Source organism: Larimichthys crocea, chromosome XXII (genome assembly GCF_000972845.2).
Source record: "Larimichthys crocea isolate SSNF chromosome XXII, L_crocea_2.0, whole genome shotgun sequence".
Lineage (NCBI taxonomy): Eukaryota > Metazoa > Chordata > Actinopteri > Sciaenidae > Larimichthys > Larimichthys crocea.
Window position 1 is genome coordinate 1626565 of NC_040032.1, and position 16785 is coordinate 1643349.

At 41.9% G+C, this 16785-nt stretch overlaps 1 protein-coding gene across 2 annotated transcripts; it reads right to left on the minus strand.

The window, feature by feature from the left end:
* Positions 1-313: 313 nt before the first annotated feature.
* Positions 314-16387, minus strand: arhgap42a (Rho GTPase activating protein 42a). 2 transcript variants are annotated; one of them, XM_019253090.2, is made up of 25 exons: positions 15602-16387; positions 13584-13679; positions 13415-13476; positions 9889-9960; positions 9589-9720; positions 8543-8644; positions 8272-8382; positions 7543-7647; positions 6708-6837; positions 6513-6613; positions 6316-6425; positions 6147-6225; positions 5985-6024; positions 5796-5858; positions 5605-5679; positions 5382-5466; positions 5244-5302; positions 5034-5139; positions 4481-4640; positions 4235-4385; positions 2348-3013; positions 2093-2255; positions 1644-1715; positions 1469-1548; positions 314-514 (listed from the first exon to the last, which is right to left on the minus strand). In XM_019253090.2, the coding sequence occupies exons 1-25, from the start codon at positions 15753-15755 to the stop codon at positions 426-428; spliced, it is 3063 nt and encodes a 1020-aa protein (XP_019108635.1). In that variant the 5' UTR covers positions 15756-16387; the 3' UTR covers positions 314-425. The 2 variants fall into 2 exon arrangements, with proteins under 2 accessions (XP_019108635.1, XP_010742884.2); XM_010744582.3 differs by lacking the exon at positions 9589-9720 and having other exon boundaries at positions 15602-16385.
* Between the last annotated feature and the right edge of the window lie 398 nt (positions 16388-16785).

The following is a 16785-nucleotide window of genomic DNA, read 5'->3' on the forward strand; positions in this document are numbered from 1 at the left end:
TTGGCGTCGTTTTTGGCGATTTTTGGCAAAACCGTTTGCCGAAACTCTTAGAAAAGTCATAGCAATCGATTCCCGGCCGAGCCGGTCATTTTGATACCCGTTTTGTGTATGCGATAAAAACTCTGGGAGGAGATGCGAGCCAAAAAATGGGCGTAAGAATAATAAGAAAAAGAATAAATGCTGTGGATAACATATAGTGTGCGCCTTACACGCACACTCAATAATGGTCTACATATAGTAGTCAGATATACATAATGTACATACATCAACCATATCCAGTAGTTCAGTGATAACAGTCACAGTTAAATGATAAATATATATTATATTTGATCAGCAGCACAGAGTATAAGTGGATTACTGCACTGTGTATCCCTAAAGTCTAAAGTCTGTTAATCAGTGATGCAGTGATGACATCTTCAGGTCCGTCACATGTATGCGATGTAGTTTTCAGGTATGAGGCCTGTTTTGCCGTTGTATGTCGCCTGAAGCCAGCCTGGTTCCACAGACGGGTGCACTGCGGACACAAACAAGTCAGCACGTCAACACAGACACCGCAGAACGTAGATCTACAGGAAGAGCATTCCAAAGCGATATGAAAAGAGGAACATTAAAATGAATCCTGAACTTGATGGAAAGCCAGATATAGAAACCTGAATTATCATTTGTAGTTGAAATTGTGATGTAACAGTCCTAAATTTGCCAATTTTTCTTAAAAACAACAACGGATGAGTTTTTTCATGTGTTGTTCGAAATGCCTGATTGAAAGTAACACCAACATTTCCAAGAGAAGACTTTACTGCTGGAGAGCACTGAGCAACCTTTGAAGCTATAGAACCGGATTCAACACATGCATCACGTCACTCAACATCCGTGTAACATTCCTCTGACTTGATAGTTTGAGGAAAACACAGACAACAGTCAAAGTTTAGTTATTTTTAGGTTCATCAGTTGTCTAATGACAACTTCTAAGATGAATCGATACACATTTTGTTAAATGTGGCACCCCATTTACAAAAACAGCATGCTAACGTCCACAGAAAGATTTGGGATCTGAACATGACTGGATTAGTGAGACCACTTTTAGAGGTGGACATGGTTGCATTGTGTACAGATCACAGCCACGTGAACATCCTCTTCCTGTTAACTCAGGCCAGTCAAAAGGAAGGAAGAACCAATAAAGTGGAGAAAGAAGCAGAGCCCATGCAGCAACATTGCTTCACTTGACCTGAAACATGCTGTGTTTGTTGACACAACAGCCGCCTCACCTAACTAATTTGCATATGGAGATATGATCACAATACAGGCACAATAATGAGAACACATTTAAATACCTGGTGTGAATGCCAAGGCTCGTAGATCAAGTGTCATTATCAGATAACATTCAGATACAGATCAGCTATTAAAAGCAGGTGTTAATGGACCAAAGGATGCCTCAGGAAATGAAACCTGTGACCTGTGTAAGACTTACCATTTAAGAACAGCGCCCCCTGCGGAAAACTGAGCTCATGGCTGTGCTCTGCCTCACAGGAGTAAAGAGCTTTTGCTTCCCTGGGAGAAAAAAAGAGGTGCAACCAGTAAAACGAGTGATTTAATAAGTGAGTTAAGAGGATTGCATCACAAATAGTGCCTCAAAATCGACTTACCTTCCTGTGGAGCAGATGTCTAATGCTGAGGAGAATACTGAGCTCTCACGCTGTGGTACTCTGACCGATAATCTGTCACACAAACACAAAAGTGGCTCTGAATACATTTCCTGAGATAATTTCTAGGTGTTACTGACAGAGCGAGTGAGTATGTCAGTTTCAGTAAACCACTGTCTCTCTAACTCTCTAAAAACAACACAGCTAAACAGTTTTCTGTTAAACAAAACTGAGCCAGTTGTACTGAAAGTTCCAGGATTTCATCGATGGGTAGATAAAGCCAGGAGAAAACCAAACACACGCAGCTATTTCTTTAGTCTACCAAAATATCTATGAACTGAGATCTACCAAGTTTCCAAAAAAGTGAAAATGTGAATGTAAATAACTCCATGTTTGACTGATAAAGTTCTGTCAGATTATTGTTTGAGACTGAATATCTTACAGACACTCACACTGATCCAGGCTTCTGGTAACCGTTGCTTGATGCGGCGGCTGCAGAGAGTTTTGCGGTCAGATCGGAGCCACAGCGGACATGTGAAGTTTTCCGCATGTGTGCTGCCTCCTGTGGGTCCAGTGACATGAGACTTTGTACAGATCCGTGACAACTTTTGTAATCTGCAATAGAAAAGAAGAAATCAGGCTGGAACATAAACAGAGAGGCAAAGTCAAACTTGCCGTCACACATCACTGTAAAGAGGCGTACGCACCCTCAGAGATGTGGAGGGAGGTGAGAGAGGAAGACGTGGAGAGCTGGTAGGGAAATAATGAAGAGGAGGAGGAAGAAGAAGAGGAGGCAGTCCTGAAGGTTTTCCTGTGCTGCTGAGGAGAGGTAGAGTCCGTCGCTCTGGTCTCTGTAACAGTGGCCGAGGCATTTTTTTGATCCACTGAATGAGTGCTCTTCAGGGATGAGACAGAAGGCACTCTCTGAACAGGACGACCCTCCCTGAGAGAGGAGTTGCGCTCCACTGAAGAGTGCTGGATAGTGGCAGTGGACGTGGAGGCTGCGGAGGCTGATCTTGACTCTTTTACAGACGACAGGGAGGCAGTCGAGTTTCCTTTGACAGACAGAGTCCTGTCTGAAGAAAGTAACGAGGACATGGAGGAGGACACGGAGGCAGAAGAAGGCGTGAGGTGAGGACAGGTGGCCATGTCTGTTGGGTTTTTCTGATCATCCCCGTTTGAGGAGTTGTAGGACGGGGGGCAGGAGGAAGCTGCGGGAGGGGACACCTGTGCTGTGGAGGACGAGCTGGTGTCGGCAGCAGGAGAGGACGGAGGAGAGGTCTGAGACAAGCCGTTTTTTTCAGAGGAGTGTGACGACAGAGACTCCTGGCTGCCCATTGGAGTCGTGCTGGGGCTGCTGCTGAATGTGTCACCTGGATGGACAAATGAAGCAAGTCAGACAATAAAGAGGCAGCGTCAAGTTTACCCACCCACTGGCCCAATGCCTGCTGGGATAGGCTCCCCTGATGTGACCCTGGTAAGGATAAGTGTTATGGAAAATGAATGAATGAATATAGCGCTTTACAATGACAACAGAATGGACAGAAAACAAAAGTACAGCTTCTGGTAATGAAGCCCAGTTATCCATAGAAAAAAAAATACAGCTATAAATATTTTGTTGTTTCTATTTGGTTATCCACCACTGAAATATCACAACCAAAACATTTGGTACACACATTCATGTTCTCATGTTCTGAGAACGAACTGCAATAACTTTCATAATCTCCTGACTGGGAAACATACCAATCATATTTCCAAAAAAAAAAGAACATGCAAGAAGTAGAAGAAGTAGCTTTTAAATGTGTCCCTGTACAACAGAGCAAGAGACCAAAACTGTTTTTTGTGCCAGGCTGTAAACATGTTTATTTCTTTTTTTTTTTAAGATTATTTTTTTGGCCTTTAATGATAGGACAGTTGAAGATAGACAGGAAGCAGAGAGAGGGGGAATGACACCCAGTAAAGGGCCGTCTGATGCGTGATTCGAACCGGGGCCAGCTGCAGCGAGGACTGTAGCTTCCACACACGGGGCGGCCGCTTAACCCACTACGCTACCGACCACCCCAAACATGTTTATTTCTGCTGTGAAGTTGGACATTTTAACATGGGCGCTTATGGAGACTGAAATGTTCTGTAGCCAGTCTCGAGTGGACGTTTGAGGAATTACAGTTTTAGCACTTCCGCATTGGCTTCATTTTCCAGACACAGGGGTCACCACTTGGACTGTAGAGCAGGAGTTTTCAGTCTGACACTGAGCCTCCCCTCAGACAAGGCTTGGAAAAAGGAAACCCTTCACCTCCCCTCGTTTACTCTCTTAAGTTTCACTCAGTTCCTGAATTCCTAAGAGACCATGATAATGTTATCTGATCCCATAGACATTCAAACAAGCTGATGTAGCCTAGTATTGCTGTTTGACATAACTTCAGTCTGTCCTAAGGCATTTGTTAGCCTCCTTTGAAAAGGCTTGGTGTCCTCAGGGAAGGAGCCTCCCAGTTTAAAAGCTCCTGTAGATTCTTGTTCAAAGGTGAGTACAATAATGTATTACTGTGTAATAACTCTCTAACTAATAAACCTTTGCTGCTTCATGAAATACTCACTGTCGTTGTCTGCCAGGCAGAGAGCAGGAGGGTAGAGACGAGCCTTCCTTTTTCCAGACGACAGACAGATAGCCTTGTTCTTCCGAGGTGTTGATCGAGAGGACGTAGCCTGAGGTAACGGCACTGACAGGTCCGGGACTTCACCAAAAATCTGCCGGGAACATGCAGCGTATATGTTTGTTAGGAGTGTGTGTATGTTTACGTATGTGTGTGTGTGTGTGAGTGCGCGTGTATTTGAAAGCCTACCTTGTGGTGGTTTTCAATGATAATCTCCACCACAATGTTCTGAAACTTAATGTTCATCATGGCGGCCACCGTCTCTTCCTGTGATCTCATCAGCGTGGGGCCGAAAATCATCCCCAGGTTGGACACAGTCATCAGGTTCTGATCACTGTGAGAGGACACCCTAGACACACACACACACACACACACACACACACACACACACACACTCACATGATGAGCACGTATCTTTAATACTATAACATAAAAATCAGTGTCGCTCATTTCATTGTATGCTTTGATCTGTTCATGTTTTCAATTTTGACTTCCTTGCAGACAGATCGGCTGTCAGACGTCAGTAATGAAGCCAGTGTGTGTTTCATGTTGTGTGTGGTTGATTTTCTTGACAGAAAGTAGTAAACAGGAAGATCTCACTGTAAATGCCACATTGTGTTTGCATACATGTAGAAAGAAACAGTTTCTAATAATAGTTTTTTTTTTTTTTAGGAAAATAAGATGCTCCTCAAGACACATTCTGAAGACTCTGAACAATAAAGGCACAGTGTGCTGTACATACTTGTGGAGGTGGTTGGTTAAGAGGTCCAGCATTGCTCTGTTTTTCTCTGGCAGTTTGTGTACGAGAGCATGAATTGCTCTCACTCTATGCTTCTGGTCATCATACTCTGAGATGAAACAAGGGATGATTAGAACAGAGACATTATGTGGTTTTGGAAAAATGCTGAGACAACCACAGATTGTGTCAGATCACACACTCTGTGGATCTTACTTGCAGCCTTGATGAATTCTTTATGCAGTCTGTAGGTCAGTAGTGGTTCTGCCAGACACCTGCATGCACATTAGAAATCATGACTCCATAACTCATGAGACGTGTTGTTTATAAAGACTATTTTGAACTGCGCGTTACCTAAAATAGTTCTTCAGTCCGCTGGTGATGGTCTTGTTGTCCCAGGCGTCTGCGTCCAGCTGCATGTCAGCAGGAGCTGTGGTTGCTACAGGAAAGTAGATAATAAATGATTTAACTGCATCAAAGCATTCTTAAATACAGCTGCTAATAATAAATCATAAAATAAATCTTTCCTGTGCAGAAAAAAATCATGTTGTGCTGAGGAGAACAGTGCGTTTCTTACCAAACACGCTCGTCATCAGCCGCTGGACTTTGGAGTTGACTCCACCAGTCCTGTACAGTCCCAGGGTGGTTATGCCTACACGCACACACACACACACACACACACACACACACACAGACACGTGTTAATGTACTTTATCAATGCATACAATAAGAACTAATTTTTCATATAAACACTTTAAGGAGAAATACCTCTTGTTTCAACTAGCTCAATACACTTCTTAACAAAGTTGAGGCCCGCCTCGTTGAGAAACGCTGAAAAACAAACACTCACAGTTTTACTGACATTGCTGATACATTACAAGACATATTAATACATCTTAATAAATAGAATCTTTTGAATGAAAGCTAATTAAGAACAGCATAAATTCGGGTACTTACTCTCCTCCTTTTTACTGAGCAAAGAAGGCAGAGTGTAAATCTGAACAAAGAAACACAACATGTTGCAGTACTTTGATACAACATATGATACATGTAATAATGTTTCATAGTCTTTCCTAATCTGGTTAATGCATATTTATATAAGAGCGTATATATTCATACAGGTTCTTTTCCATCCATTGCCTCCATCCACAGCCGCCTGTTGGCCTCAGAGAGTGCCTGCAGGGTGATGACGCCATGTCTGCAGAGAAAGAGAGTTCATTTTACCTGAGCACAATCCAACATAAGACATGTCTAAATGTCTTGTGTCACAGTCATCTTTCCCTCTCACCTCTCCACCACCTCGATGTCGAAGCAGAAGCGCTTGTCAATGGAATCCCTCTTCCTTCTGACACACGAGCGCAGCCTGAACATCTCAGTCGTGCCGTTCACCACACCGTTCTGTTAACAGACAGATGTGTTCGCAGCGCACACTCAAACGTGCTATAACAGCATTGATGTGGTTATTTATCTGTGCTTCCAGCTCACCTGTCTGCTGGCTGGTCTGGACTCTGTGCTGCTCATGGTGAACATCTTGGAGCTTTTTTGATAAGTACAGTAATATCTGGTCCACACACTGCCCAATGGACCTGTAATACACGACACATGTTTTCATGCAGGTGCGCTTTCACAGCATTTGATTTTTTTTATTTTATTTTCACACCGTGCGAGTGAGAGACTCACGTTTCTCTTGTATATACAGATATCCCTCCATGGTAAAGCCACTGGGGGCTTTGAAGTCTTCCTCTGCAGAACGGATCCTCTTCATCAGCCTCTCAACCTCAGCACGCGTACTTTCGAAGTTATTGCGAGCCTTATCAAGAAACGTGCAAATAAGAAACTGTATCTGAAACTGTGTGTTGTGTACACATTTACTTCATTATATCATTCAGGGAATGGTTACTTAGTCCAGCTAAGCAGTGAAATGTGAGTCTGTGCTCGGCCATAGTGCTGTTCAAAGTGATGCCGAAAGTAACTCACATTGTGTGTTTCAACATGCCAGGGGTATCAAGTGTGTGAGGTTTCTTTACACCTCAGGATAGTTACCACCACATACAACCAAAAATGACTTCCAAACACTTTCTCTTGACTGCTTATGACTCCGGTGTAGATGAAGACTGAAGTGGTATCAGGCAGTGTTGTAGTTGAGACCAACTAAACCGAGACTAAGGTATTGCAAGACCGAGTCAAGACTAAGACTAGACAGTATATAGCCTACTTAGGTAGCTGTGCTGTAGAGCAGGTCGTCCACTGGTTCGATCCCCATTCTGTATGTCAAAGTACTGGCAAAGCATGGCAAGATACTGAACCCCAAATTACTCTGGAAGACTGTGCCATCGTGAAGTGTAGTGTAAAAGCACCTTGAGTGATCGGAAGACTAGAAAGGCGATATATATATTTACCGTTTACCAAATTAATCGACAATATACACGCAATTAAGTGATATGCCACTAGTACTACAACACAGGTATCAGGTCTAGATTTGGTCCAGAGCTTCACAGTAAATGTACACACTTACATTCTGCAGGTTGAACTGAAGCTGCTGCTTGTAGGGTTCAAACTCACTGGCCAGCTCGTAGCCCTCATGGTAGAAGGTAAACAAACCCTGCAGGAAGGCTAGTAACTGAAAAGCAGAGGGATAAATCCACAGATGAACGCTGGCCGTGGACTGAGAAGATTACAGAAGAACCGATCGTAAATCACCTCAATCAATCAGAATAGCGTCTATAGGAGAAAAATCCCCAAAATCTGCCTGTTGTTTGGTTTGCTGCCCTTGTTTAGTTTACAACAAAGAGTTTCCCTTTCTGTCAGGCAGAAGAGATTTCCAGCCAGGAAGTGCCACTACAGTAACAGGAAGTGGGTTTTACTGATATCTATCATTAAACATCGTTATCACAAGAAAAACAGTGTGTGCGTTTTTTTTTAACCTGGTTTAGCTGTCCCTTCATGATCATGGCTACATTCCCACACATTACTGGCTTGGTTGCAATAATGACTTTATGTTTGCATCATTGTTTACAAAGCAGACTGGTCCGTCAAATTCCTGTGATGAAACATTGTGTATTGGTGGATGGGCTTTCCCTTCCACTGCTCAGACTTGACACAGGACGCAACTAACAACAACAACAAAAAAAACAAAACAAAAAAAAAACTTTAAAGGATATATTTATCCCAGCATTAAAACACACAGTTGAATTGTGCTAAAGTTGCATATGAACATGATGTTAATGTTTGTATGTGAACTCACCGGCTCCACAAATTCAAACTTCTTTCTCTCCTGCACCTCTTGGATCTTGAAGACATACTGCAGCGATGCATCATAAAATATCTGCCTATCCTTACTCATCTGTGAATCGGCCTGCATCGAAAGCAGCGACACCACAAACACACACACACACACACACACACACACACACACACACACACACACACACACACACACACACACACAGTACTTTGTGTTATCTAACATATGTGCGAGGAACTTGGTGTGTATTTTTAGGAATTGGGCAGTTTACCTCGTGCAGATGCGTTTCCTTCTTTTTGGAGGACAGACTGAGGTGTTTTTCCAGAACAGAGTAGTACCTCTCTGTCTCCTTGTCAAACTGCTTCTTTCCCTCCTGATGACGACAGGGATGTGGAAAGGACATGAGCGATAAATAAAACTTTACATCTGTAAATAAAAGTCTTTAAATTCACTGTTTTCTATAATATGCATCAATCCCAAATTAGTTTTAACTACCACAATTCATGGAGTACTCATAAAGTATAGATGAGGCTACACCACGGTCTTCTAGTACATCTGAGGCTGATGTAGTTTTGCAGGTATTTGTTCATAAACTAAAGTATTGAAACCTCAAATAACTGGAGCAAATCACAAATGTCAAACATGGCATGATGGAGCTCGAGGAAAAGTTATGGCATCCTGTGGGGACCATGAATGTCTGTAGAAAATTTCTAAGTCTATCCAATAATTAAGATATTTAAACCAAGATATTTCAGTCTGAACCAAACTGCTCCGTTAGACCGACATCGCCCTCCATAGCAGACCTCCCTGCTGCTAGTGCTGCTAAAAATACCAAACTGCCACAAATTCCTGTAAGTACAGCATCTCTGCATCTGATCTTTCACAAGTGACAAAAGTTCAGATGTTTTTTTTTCGGGATGAGCTAACCAGCCTTGATGGACCAAAAAGCTGTGAGGAAGTTCAGTAGAACCATTAATAATCCAAGTGAAGATACACTGCCAAAATATTTAGGACAACAGCTATTTTCCAGAACAGCTGCAACTCCAGACTCCTCATGTCCAACCACCACTTTCTTTCTTGCTCAACAACATCAGTGTGAGGATGTGCCACTCACACACTCCTGCCACATTCTACAGGCTGATGAGTCGTTTTCGTCCCACACAGAAGTAAGGTGTGATTTCACTTTCAGGGTTAGTCACAGCTGGAAACAGATCTGTTTACAGTATTAAAGTGAGCCTGAGAGATGGCGAACAGAAAACAGAGATAAACTGAATTATAAGACTTGAGATAGATTCTGAAACCAGACACCAGACTCACTTTGTGTTTATACTGACTCACTGCGTCTCTGTCTATGACGCGCTCACTGTCTTCTCCCTCAGCGTCCGTTCCCATGACCTTATTGCTGACACTGGACTGCGAGTGAGACCAGAGCAGAGCAGAGCGGACGATCTGTCGACCACCACTCACGGTGTTAGATAACTAATGAACGTGACGTGCTAAATGAATCGAACTTGTTGGGTGATCTGTTGCATCACCTGTGGCGTCTTCTATGTTAAAAAGTTAAAGTTAGCTAGTTCCATTACTGTTTGTTAATAATCTTCTCAGTTAAAAATATACCTTAACAGCTCCAATCTGCTCCTTACGAAATCTCTCAAGCGGTGATATCAACACGTCATCGGCATTCTGGATCTGAGAGAGGAAACATAGCAGTTAGCTCAACACAATACTACACAATACTAGCAGCGACAACAAGACAACAACAGTTCATTCACTGTTCCATGAGGGCTGCTGCGATATGATTGATCAGCAGATGCTTGCCTTGACATTTCTGCCTGATTTGAGAGTCCATGTTGACATTAAACACTGACGAAAAGGTCAGTGTCAGTGTCAGATCCTTAAACTAGAATCTGCTTCACAGCTTCACAAATATGTTGCATCAGAGCAAATCTAAGGCTGAGATTTACTTCATCGATTTGACTTGGATCTCATCGACTATTTTGTTTGTGCGACGGAACGCGGCTCAGACTAAAGCAGCTGCACTGAGGAGTTTCACATCTCTCACCTGTGGTTTATTTACATCTCGTCCACATACCAAAAAAGCTCCAGCTTGAACGCTGTCATAGTAACGCCCAGCACAAACTGAGTTACAGTCAGCTCAGGAATTTATAAATATATCCATACAATAATATTATGAAAATTATGTTCATTGACCTCATGTTGTTATCCAAATTCCATGCAGAAACTGCTTTGAACTCAACGCTTAACATGCTCTCTGACTATATAACGTACTGATGTTTAAGGTCCATTTTGAAGGATTTATTGGCAGAATGTGTGAACAACTGAATATAATATTCATAACTATTTTTCATTTGTGTATAATCCCCTAAAAATGAATGCTTTTTTCGTTTCTTTAAAATGAACCCTTTATATCCACAGAGGGAGCCGATCCTCTTACTTACGGCCACCATAGTTTCTCATTAACATTTGGGATGCGAGTGGTATTCAGTGCTAGATACACTAGACCTATATAAGTTTATAATGTTTACCATGTTCCCCATCTGATTTTAGCTTACGTTAGCATGCTAACATTTGCTAATAACACAAAGTGCAGCTGAGGCTGATGGGAATCAAGGTATTGGACAAATTCAAATGTTGATCTGAAGATGGTTATAGATGAGAAGTCGGGAGATCACCAAAGCTCATCTTAAGGATGACGTGGATGTGTGAATCAAGTTTCACGACGACCCATTCAATGGTTGTTGAATTACTTGAATGAAAAAAAACACAGATGTGAACCTCATGGTGGTGCCAGAGGAACGGTCAGCGGATCTCCGAAACCATTACATCATCTTGACACCATGAAGGTCTGCCAAGCCATCCGATAGTTGTTGAGATCCCTCTGGACCAAAGTGGTGAACCAAAAGACCGCCCACGGACTGACAGACCTACACTGTCATCCCTAAAGCCCAGCAACGTTCTAGTTAGATACTAAAATAATACAAAAGATGCTCAAGAATACATGAAAACATAAAGCAACAGTGTAAAAGCAACAACGCAGATTTGGTAGACCAAACTTGAAGCATTTAACTATCAATATGATATTGGGCTCCACAGCTTTAAATAAATAGGGTACAGTTGTGGTAGTGTTCTCATGGCCTCTTTGGTCATGAGTCTTTGTATCGCATGTCTCAGTCACGTCTTGGTTTGTTCTGTCCGGTTAAGCATTAGACACTGCAAAGCTTCCTGGCTCTGCATCATGAATTTACTTTCACTTCACGTCAGCTGAGTAACACACCAACTCCCAAAGAAAGGTCACGTTTCTTTGTTTGCCTTTTAAACCATATGCAGGATGAAACTCAACACTAAGAGACTGAAGGGCACCGGCAAATCACAATAGGCCTTTCAGGTTGAACAGGTAGGTGTTTCCCATTTGCTGGAATTGCCCTTTAGCTTAATAATGATGGTATTATTAGAGGTTTGGAGCTATGAGCAGTGCTGTAGTGGAAAAGAATACAATTAAAACACACACACACACACACACAGAAAGAACGAGGGAGAATGCAGACAAACACACACACACGCATAGGACCCTTTTATGGACTTTCCCAGGCAGTCAGGGCTCTGCTCACAGTCTCACAGGGGAATTGGCAGAATAGGTTCCACATGGTTCCTCTGTAACCAGACCATGCACACAGCCACAAAGACACACACACACACAGGGCTATGCATAAAGTAGCATACTATGCACATACATTGCACATGCGCAGAGTTTTAGGCGCTCAGATTGTGCCAGACTCCAGTCACTCCCACACAAAGGCCTCTGGTTGATTAAGGGTCCCAGAGTCAAAGACTTTTTTTTCCGAGTAGCCCCAGAGCTCTGGCTGCTGCTGGCACAATGTTTTCACATCAAATGTGAATCAGACTTGCGGTAAAAGCAGATTAGGAAAGAGCTAGGGGAAGTGAAAGCAGTGCATTTAAGAGAAGGTGCCTAACAAAGACTTGAACTTTCAAACTGTAATCCTGGTGACATTGGCAAAGCTGTGCCTGTACATGATGCACTTGTGAAATGAAGCAGAAATAGAGTGTAACACAACTAGCGGGCAGCAGGGAGTTTTTCTGAGGACAAAGGAAACTGTTTAGACTTTGGTTTTTAAAGGAGCTCTTGGTTTAACGGTTTATTCAGATCAGGACTTAGTCATTCAGAGCAAGATCCTGTGAACAACAAGAATTCTTTCTGTATAATTTGATTCTAAAGTTTGTGTTTTTTTCCTGGTAGGAAGGTGTACGGAGACGGATAACCAAGTTGCCGACACTCCTAAATCAAATGAGTTAACAAAAACAAAGCTTTAATGCACCGTTAAAGCTTTGTTTTTGTTAATTCATGTAGTGAAGTGTGTAGGATTTAGTGGCATCTAGTGGTTGCAGATCTGAACCAACTGAATACCGCTCGCCTCACCCTCCCATTCCAAGCACTAAGGATAAACTACAGTGGCAAATGAGACAATGTTTGGTTTTGTTTTGTTTTTTTCTAAAATTATTTAGTAACTGTTTACACAATGATAACATAAATATTATTATATTATAATATTTGTGTAGTTTGGTAATGAAAGTTAGCTGTGGCTAGCTGGAAGGACAGTGCTCTGCGTATTAAGCTATTAGAGTGTATACACTAATATATACCAACTGACTACAGATTTATTAGTAATAAATATTTTTGAGTTTTTCTTTCATTTGTTGTACAGCACAAATAAGTATAATAATAATACAGGACTATAACATAACGGCATGGAGCTCATCGCCAATGTTTGGTTTGTCTGCTCTGGGTTAGTAGAAACATGGCAGACTCTGCAGAAGATGACCTGCTTCCTCTGTAGATTTAAAAGGCTCATTCTAAGGTACCAGAAACATAATGATTCTTACTAACATAGTCATGCTTATTATATTCAATTTCTGCCTATACATCTCTTTAAATGTTACACAATGGACCTTTAAAGAGTTATAAAAAATGCAACTCTAAATATGTATTGTTGGTATAGCACTAGTCTTTAATCTTAACTTCATTTAAGATGGCCTCTTTTCAAGGTCACACACACACACACACACACACACACACACACACACACACAAACACAGGTTTTCTTACCAGTCGTTTCCTCTCCTCCTCCATGGTGCTCAGCAGCTGAGAGAACTCCTTTAAGGACTGAGCTGTAAAAGAAAAGTGACGTTCACCTCAAATGTGGAAACATCATAATATTTGTAGTCACTGTGCAGTCTCTTAGTTTTCTAGATCGCCAGTGACATTTTCATCTCACCGATATTGATCTCATCGTCAGTCTCAGCATCTCCAATACACTCAAACTGGAACTCCTGTAGAGACTGAGAGAAGCGCTGAACGGCAAGAGAAAGACCTGAGAGAAACACAGAGAAGTTTGTTTAAAGCGAGTATGGCAGCAGAACTATTGCCATCATATTTATAACTAATATGATCTCACTATTTCCACATCAGGCATGAGGGTGCTTCGCCCATGTTTGCATAGTGCCATTATTGGGCTAACATGGTGTAATGCTGCTTTTCCCCTACACTGGACGAGCAGCATCACTTCTTCCCTCCTGTAATAAACCGGTAACGTATTTTCCTCAGACTCATATCATCCACTGCCAAGACATGAGGTGACAAAGTCTGATGTAAACAAACTGCCCCGCCCTGCAATAAACTCCACTTTACAGCCTTATTTTCAGGCAACTGTGTTAACGTGTTCAAACAGCGCTTCGCGACACAAGTCTGCGTGCCAGCCGTTGCATTATACAAGGACAGTAAAACCATTCAAACGTCCTTTAATAGCACTTTTATCAGCAAATTACTGCATTAGCAGATTACTGCATGGAGATCAGCAAAAAGAACTGCCAGGTAGGTTCAGTGCAGAAAAAAAAACAGCAGCTGGGTAAATTAGGCTGTATCCATTTAAAAGCACAGGATGTGGACTGAACTGATACTGACAAGACTTTAATACAAGTAATACTGTTACACAATTAGTGCTTAATGCTGAGCTGGCAGGCTCCTCTCGTCTAACACATTTCATTGTATTGTTGACTCAGTGTTAACTTGTACGTGACAAATAAAGCTGAAACTTGAAACTGAATCAATATCACTGATGATTTCCGATGCTGTGAAAAGTTATGTTCACATCAAACACATTCAGATCAAATAATAACAATTGTTTTAGATATAATGAATTGAACTGTGTCTACATACAGCAGTCTGTATGTTTCTGTATGAACAAAAACATAACTCAAACAAAACTCTATATGTTTATGTGGTCAGTGATGTCTAATTGAAATTGCTGGTCACTGACACTGATGTGAGGTGAGGTGACAGTTTTTGAAGATGTTTTTTCATTGGGAAGAGAAAAAAAAAAGGTAAAACATTGTAACATATCACGTGTTCTGCACACAGTTGGACCTGTTCAACATGAAGCGAACACACTGCATTATGTGTGTGTGTGTGTGTGTGTGTGTGTGTGTGTGTGTGCACAGCTGACAGCAGCAGGTGAGCTCAAATGAGCCATGAGGTAAACACACAACTATCAGACACCAGATGTTTGTTTGCGGTGTGATTGTTTCTATTCTGTCATAGGACAAGTGTTAAACAAACTTCACATTCAGGATCAGTTATTACATAACATAATCATTAAACATTGGAGAGGGACTGTAAATCAGAACAATACACGCTCGTTACAATGCTGTACGCCTTACTGCATGTTAGTGGACCCGATCTTTGTCACTCTGTGTCATGGTTGTATTAACCTGCCACAACACAGCTCACAAAGTACACTTTGACACAGATCATCGTCTGTTTTAATGATCGAGTTAATGAAGGGCTAATAAAGGAGAAATCCTCAGCATTGGATTCATGGTTGTTATCTATATTTTGTACTATCAGTCAAACAAAACATCAATCTGAAGACGTCACCTCGGCCTTGGAGGAATCTTCTTAGACTAAATGATGTCACACAAACAGTGTGGAGGTTCTTTCATTGGTGATTGATTATTGGTTTATGTTTGTGGAAACTTTGCTTTAGTCTATTTTCAATGAACTGGCACAGACCAGTCGACACAGCCTGCAGCTGTCTGAGTCCAAACAAACACAAACAGACATCCACAGCACTATAACACTGTAACTACCTACCTGACCTCATGCCATTACTATTAACTAATGCGCTCTGTTTGAAGTGATGGCCCTTTGCCCTGTTAAAGCAGGCAGCAGACTGTTAAACTGGTTGAGTTACTTACTCTTACTCCTTTTACACGTTATTAATCATCTCGTACTTACTTCTGAGCGCCGACACGAGCATGTTCCCATCTTTGATGAGGTCTTTTATAAACCTGTTGGTGCGCTCCAGCTCTATCTCATGGCACTGCAGCCTCTCTCTGAACTCCGGACTGTCCAGGAAAGAGTCACTGAACTCCAGCGTCGGCAGACCCATCGATAAATGAAGGCGCGCAGCTAGATATAAAGGTAACTAAAGCGGGACTCTTTGTCTGTCCAGCTCTCGGTGTGGTCTACGGGAGAAAACGGCGTTTCAAAGTGTCGGGGGAAACTTGGTCAGAAGTCCCTTCCAGCTCATGCCTTTCTCTCTTTTTTCCCTCACAACTTCCGGACAGCGGAGTCTCCCTGACAGAGTTGAGCTAGGCTACACGACGAGCTGCTCACACCTTTAAAGCGATAAATTCAAACACACCGTCCACTTGACGTCTTACTGGCTCGTCTGTTGATACAGAAAAGAAACCCGTCTGTAAGGAGATAACTCAGAATGGGCTCAATAAAGTGCGTAAGAAACGCTGTCGGCGAAGACTGTGCTGTTAACTTTGTCTATATACGGCTCTGAATGAAGCCTTGTTACTATGGGAACGAGAGACTCCTGCTGGCGTGTGCTGAAATCAGTACAAAGTCTGCCAAGACCGAGTCTGGAGGGTTTGGAAATGTTTTCTTGAAATATTCTTGGAAGTTTGGAAATGTTATTTTTTTTGAGGGTTTTGAAATATTTTTGGATGGCAATAACAGTCGAAGCTGAAGATTGTAATGTGAATTGTATGCGTTAGACCTTAAAAATGAGACAACTGACCAACGAACAGATTCATTTCAATGAGAAAAAAAAGTTATTATAAGTTGGAGCATGTCCCAAGAAAAAGTTCCAGGAGAAGAATAATGAGATTTTACAAATATAATACAAGATCAATGGTCTGCTTCATTGGAGATACAAGTATGCAATTTCATATACTGTAACAAACAAACTAACTAACTAACCAACTAACATAAAAGCATCCAGCTTTCAAAATGTCAACTTTAGGTTTGGTTTGGATACTGAAATCCTGAATAGGTTTGTTCCTATTTTAAAGGTGCAGTATGTAGGATTAAGTGGCATCTAATTGTGATTTTGCAGACTTAAACCAACTGAATACTGCTCGCCTCACCATAAACTACCGTGGCCCTTTAGAGCCAATGTTTGGTTTGTC